This window comes from Phaethon lepturus, unplaced genomic scaffold (assembly GCF_000687285.1).
Source record: "Phaethon lepturus isolate BGI_N335 unplaced genomic scaffold, ASM68728v1 scaffold20591, whole genome shotgun sequence".
Lineage (NCBI taxonomy): Eukaryota > Metazoa > Chordata > Aves > Phaethontiformes > Phaethontidae > Phaethon > Phaethon lepturus.
In genome coordinates this window covers 455-6,342 of record NW_010515876.1, presented here as the reverse complement: position 1 = coordinate 6,342, position 5,888 = coordinate 455, and the positions used below count along the sequence as shown (strand labels likewise).

Here is a 5,888-nt window from a genome sequence, read left to right as displayed (position 1 = left end):
GCCGCTGTGCTGGCAGGGTCGAGGTCTTCCATAACAAGCAGTGGGGGACCGTGTGCGATGACAACTGGGACCTGCTGGACGCCGAGGTCGTCTGCCGGCAGCTGGACTGCGGGCAAGCGCTGTCGGCCCCGTGGGGAGGTCAGTTCGGGCGTGGGAATGGCATCATCTGGATGGACGAGACGAACTGCACGGGGACGGAGAGCACGCTGTCTGCCTGCCAGGCCCGGACATGGGGCATCAATAATTGCTACCACGGGGAAGATGCTGGTGTGGTTTGCTCAGGTGACCAATGCTCCTTCGGCAGCACTCCATGCGAAGTGGTGGGAGGGGGGGGCATGTCATTATGATGGCAGGTCTGCACCCCCAGGGAAGATTTGAGGTCAGCATCAGCAGCCCGTGGGGTTCTCCTGGCCCCTCCCTGCACCTGATGGTCCCATCGGAGGGCTGCTCTTCCCACCCCAAGGTGTTTATTTAAGGTAATGAGAGGCATTCCTTCAGGGACCCCTATTTCCCACCTCTTTGGGAACCCTCCAGCTCCAACAACAGGACCAACTCATTGTGGGGAAGCTCATCGAAAGCAACCTGCCTGGCGAGCAATTCTTGCAGGGAGTGGGGCTGGGGTCCAGGAGGATGCAGGACCAACGTGGACAACCTGCAGGGAGGTGCTCTGGTGCAGGGTGCTCCTGGGGGGAGTTGTGGGTTTCACTCCTCCTGTTCTTGCTCCTCTGTGCCTTTTGGCAGCTTGAGAGGGGCTGGGAGCTTAAGTGCAGTAGGGAGCTTAAGTGCATGGAGGGAAACTGGTGACTGTCCGAAGGCATTAGTAACTCTCTCGGGTGTTTGCAGACTCAATCATCCCCGAACCACCTCACCTCCGGCTGGCGAACGGCTCGCACCGCTGCGCTGGCAGAGTCGAGGTGTTTCACCAGGAGGAGTGGGGAGCCGTCTGCGACAGCAGCTGGGACAAGCAGGACGCCGAGGTTGTGTGTCGGCAGCTGGGCTGCGGGACGGCGCTGCCAGCATCGGAGGGGACGGACTTTGGCACCGGACCCCTGCGTGTCTGGCTGGACAATGTGAACTGCCAAGGGACGGAGCTGACCCTTACGAAATGCCAGGCGAGCCCATGGGGAGAAAGCAGCTGCAGCCACGGAAAGCGCGCCAGCGTGGTGTGCTCAGGTGGGTTTCACTCCAGCACCGGCAGTGGGTCAGGATGCACCAGTAATTTCCCCCATCCCAGTTGGGAGTAAGGCGCCAGCTTCACCCCAGTTACTGCTCTGTCAAGTACCTCTAAGCCCTTTGAGAAGCGTCTCCACAGGGTGAGGATGAGATGCTGTGGGTTCAGAGGTGGCATGACCATGCATGCTATGCACCAAAATGCAGGGTCCTTCCTCTTCCCACAGAGGTGATGGATGCTCTGAGCATCTCCCTGCCTGTTTGCAGGCTCAGCTGTTTCCAACTTCACCCCAGTCCGGCTGGTGGATGGCCCAGGTCGCTGCGCTGGGAGGGTCGAGGTGTTTCACAGTGAGAAATGGGGGACGGTGTGCGATGACAGCTGGGACTTCGCAGATGCCAAAGTGGTTTGCCGGCAACTGGACTGTGGGCTGGTGGTATCAGCTCCGCAGCGGGCTCACTTCGGGCAGGGACAGGGACCCATTTGGCTGGACAACGTGCGCTGTGTGGGGACGGAGGCTGCTCTCTCCGAATGCAGGGCCAAGAGCTGGGGCATCCATGGATGTGAGCACAGAGAAGATGCCAGCGTGGTGTGCTCAGGTAACTGTCACACATCATGGCACCAGAAGCACTGTAGCAAACCGTACCATGGTCCTCCTGTACTCAGGCTTGACTCTGCTTTCCCCTACGGGTGCAAGGGCTTGTGACACAGGAACAGTTTGCAGCCAGCCTGGAGACCCTTTGCTTTGAAGTCAGCCCCTCGTGGTCCATCCTGGTGGAAGAGGGCAGCTGTATGCAGACATTAAAGTCCAGGAAAAACAAACACCTTGCCCATTTGCACAGCTATCACTAAAAATACGGCCTCTGGCATGCTTTTGACTGATGTTATTTATCACAAATCCTGGCAGTTAGCATGGGCTAGAGATGATTCCCATCAGGCAAATTGCAACATGGCCACCTACTTCTTCACAGTGGGGCAGACTGCAGTAGGAATGGGTCTTCTGCCATTAGAGCTGGCCTCATGGTCAGGGAGGACTCTGACAGCTTTGGTTAATACATAGTAGATGTACCCCATGATGCTCAGAGCTGCATGAGCCCATGACAGCCCATCTCCCATCCCTCTCTCTCCTCTCCAGCTCTGACTTTGTGCCGGAGGAATCCCACAGCCCATTGTAGTGGCTGTTAAGAAGCTGGAGCCACTGGGTTGCAACCAGGTTGCTTAATATCAGGATGGATTTTGCTTAATATCCAGGTGTCACTGACTGAGACAGCCAGTGTTGAAGTCAGTTTCCCCAGCATAGGAAGGTAGCATCTCACCCTAGCTGGGCTAAGAGATCCTACAGGAAACCTGTGCCTGTCAGGAGCAGCAGCTGGAGGGCAGGAGAGATATCCCAGGAGTCCCAAATGGCGCAAGGATGCCTATGTCTTGGCGACTGGACCCTGTCCTATGTGTCTGCTTTAGGAGGGCAAATTATATTAGGGTTCATTGAATACAGTTTGGTGAAGCCCATGCTAATCAAGCCTTGGGCACCACTCGGGCCAGTTCACACCACACCTCAAGGGTCTGCCCTCTCTGTCATCACAAGAGCATCCTTGACCCCCAAGGCTGCTCAGCCTCTGGTGTAAACCCATTGATGGCAGCCAGAGGTTTCATGGGGCAGAAGGTGCCTCCTTAACCTGTGGACGCTCTCTGATATTGTAGGATCGGGCATTTCTGACCTCGGAAGCCTCCGCCTGGTGAACGGCTCAGACTCATGCTCCGGGAGAGTTGAAGTGTTTCATGATCAGCGCTGGGGGGGCATCTGTACTGACGGCTGGGACCTGGCCGAAGCCCATGTGGTGTGTCGGCAGCTGGGCTGTGGGGTGGCGCGCTCGGCCGCTGCGTCTACCCAGTTTGGGACAGGAGATGGCCTGATCTGGGTGGATGCTGTGGAGTGCACCGGGACGGAGGGGGCCCTCTTTGAATGCAAGGTCAAGTTCTGGGGCACCAAGAGCTGCAAGTCGAGGGGGCATGCAGGCGTCTCATGCTCTCTGGCTGCAGGTCAGTGGCGGTGAGTCAGGGATCAGTCATCCCTTGGGGGAGGCCATGCAGTCTGACCAAATTCACCCATCCAACTCCTCCCTGTCCTGGCTCAACCACCCCTTGTTCCTGGAGTCCCACCAGGGAGCACAAGGTGTTTTCCGTTAGGTCTACCGGTCCCTGGCTTCCCTCAGGCAAAGTGCTTGGAAATCGCAAGCCTGGGATTCCCAGAAATCCCAAGCCTGTAAGACACAGGCTATCCATCATTGCTTTCCATCACATGCAAAAAGCCCTGGCATACCAAGGTTGCCGCTGCCCTTGTGGTTTTCTTCTGATCCATGCTACCGCACAGCCTCTGGTCTTCAGGAAGTCCCTTCTCTTCACCAAGCTATTCCTTGCTCAGGTGCACTTGATGCCTCCTCGCCTGCTTGTCCCCATGAGGATACTCACATCATGGGAGCTCCTCAGTAACTTGGCCAGGTTCACAATCTACTGGACATGGTCCTAGCAGGCTTGTCCCAAAAGGTCTTCATGCAACGCACACCCAGGGTGCAGCAGTAGCAGAAATACTACATGTTGCAAGACATGTTGCCAAGGGGAGATCTACCGCGTTGACAGCCACTGGACAGGCTGACCTAATTCCTGACCAGGATTTATTGTCCTCCAATTCTGTTTTTAGACTTGGACCGGGGGAGCTCAGAAGCCCTGCGGCTGGTGAACGGCCCACACCGCTGTGCCGGCAGGGTGGAGGTCTTTCACAACCAGCAGTGGGGGACCGTCTGCGATGACGGCTGGGACCTGAATGACGCAGCCGTGGTGTGCCGGCTGTTGGGCTGCGGGACGGCCATATCAGCCCCAGGTTTATCTGGGTTTGGGCAAGGATCTGGCCCCATCTGGCTAGATGGGGTGAGTTGCCTTGGGACAGAAGCCACCCTTGCTGAATGCCTGGTCAAGCCTTGGGGACACCATACATGTAACCACGTGGAAGACGCCAGCGTTGTGTGCTCAGGTAATCCTCACGACATGTTTTCACTGTAAGATGGACCAAGCCCTATCCTTCTGCAGGCTGGGAACTGTTTGGGAACAAACTGCCCAAGAAATTGCTCAGGTTGGTAGAAACTGCGTTAAAATAACGGTGTTCAAAGACAAGGAAAAACATGATATGCTGGGAAAAAAGCAGCATGGCTTAAGCGTGCCTCAGTGTCTGGTACCACTGGAGGTGTCCAAGATGATTTCATGGGGCAAAGCACCTGGAACCTGTGGGAGCGGTAGCTGGAGGGTGCATGGGTACTGCTCAAGTGGCAGCAGATGTGACTGTGCCCTGCCCCAGCTGAAAAGCAGGCAGAGCGACTTGCGCTGCAGGCACTGGAACATGCCAGGATGTGCAGATAAATGCAGAAAGGTGCAGTGGAACCAGCTGCTCTCATGTGATACACCACTTTTGAGCTAGGTGCTACCAGTCTAGCCTTGGCCTTAGAAGGTCAACGTCCACAGGCAAGTCAATGTGGCAGTCAGGAGCAGTCAGGACAGGGACAACCAGGAAAAGATCCTTTGCCATTTCCTCTAGGGCAAAAACTGAGTAAAGCCAGGTGAACCTAGGTGATGCACCTTCCAAGCAAGCAGGAAGGAAAGCACAGAGAAATACTGTGAAGGACACTTGTGCATCTTGTCTTCCCATCATGGTATCCCTCAGGTGGAGAAAAGTGCACTTTCTCCTGTCCCAACCTCTGAACCACAGTGCATCCACCCTCAGGGTGCAACTGGTGGAAGGCATCTTCCACAGCTCCTTCCACCCTGCAAAAACCCCTGTGCTCACTTTGCTGCAAGACCCTGATAAAGAGCAAAGGATATAGAAACTCACTGCAGCAATGCCATCCAGAACTGCCGCGGGGATGTCCTGCGTTGTCCAACGCAGCTGCTGTTAAGATGCACAAGCATATCTCTAATAATGCCCATTTTGGGGTATTTTTCAGGCTCAGGGATTGCCAGCATCCCCAGGCTTCGCCTGGTGAGTGGTTTGAGCAAGTGCACCGGGAGGGTCGAGGTGTTTTACAACAACGAGTGGGGGACAGTCTGCGACGACGGCTGGGACCTGAGGGACGCAGCGGTGGTCTGCCGGCAGCTGGGCTGCGGAGTGGCCATCTCGGCCCCTGGCTCGGCTCGGTTTGGGTGGGGAGCTGGCCCCATCTGGCTGGACGACGTGAGCTGCACGGGGCAGGAAACTGACTTTTCCAAGTGCCAAGCCAAGATGTGGGGCATCCACAACTGCCACCACGGGGAGGACGCCGGCGTGGTGTGCGCAGGTGAGAGTCAGGAAGGGGCTGGCCAGAGGCAGAGATTCTGCTGGTAGCCAGGGGCAGGCAGCTGGTGCCCTTTGGAGGAGATACTGTGTGCAGGGCTGGTGTAGGGGCTTCCTGCAGTTCTCACCCATGTGTATCTCCTGGACCTTCACCTCAAGGCCAAAAGCAAGGTCCTGCACCTGGGTCAGGGCAACCCCCGGTATCAGCACAGGCTGGGGGATGAAGGGATGGAAAGCAGCCCTGCCCAGAAGGACTTGTGGGTACTGGTAGATGAAAAGCTGGACATGAGCCGGCAACGTGCACTCGCAGCCCAGGCAGTCAACCATGTCCTGGGCTGCCCCCAAAGCCGCGTGGCCAGCAGGGTGAGGGAGGGGATTCTGGCCCTTTGCCCCGCTCTGGGG

The 5,888-nt window shown here is 56.9% G+C and overlaps 1 protein-coding gene across 1 annotated transcript in view; it reads left to right on the top strand.

Annotated features, from left to right (window-relative positions):
* DMBT1 (deleted in malignant brain tumors 1) overlaps window positions 1-5,490 on the top strand; it is a gene marked incomplete at its 3' end in the record, with an annotated part of 32,897 nt that extends 27,407 nt beyond the window's left edge. The window contains exons 14-19 of the mRNA XM_010295915.1: window positions 17-282; window positions 844-1,173; window positions 1,444-1,767; window positions 2,870-3,208; window positions 3,888-4,196; window positions 5,167-5,490. Of these exons, the coding sequence (XP_010294217.1) occupies window positions 17-282; window positions 844-1,173; window positions 1,444-1,767; window positions 2,870-3,208; window positions 3,888-4,196; window positions 5,167-5,490 (1,892 nt within the window). The remainder of the gene's footprint in view (window positions 1-16; window positions 283-843; window positions 1,174-1,443; window positions 1,768-2,869; window positions 3,209-3,887; window positions 4,197-5,166) is intronic.
* Between the last annotated feature and the right edge of the window lie 398 nt (window positions 5,491-5,888).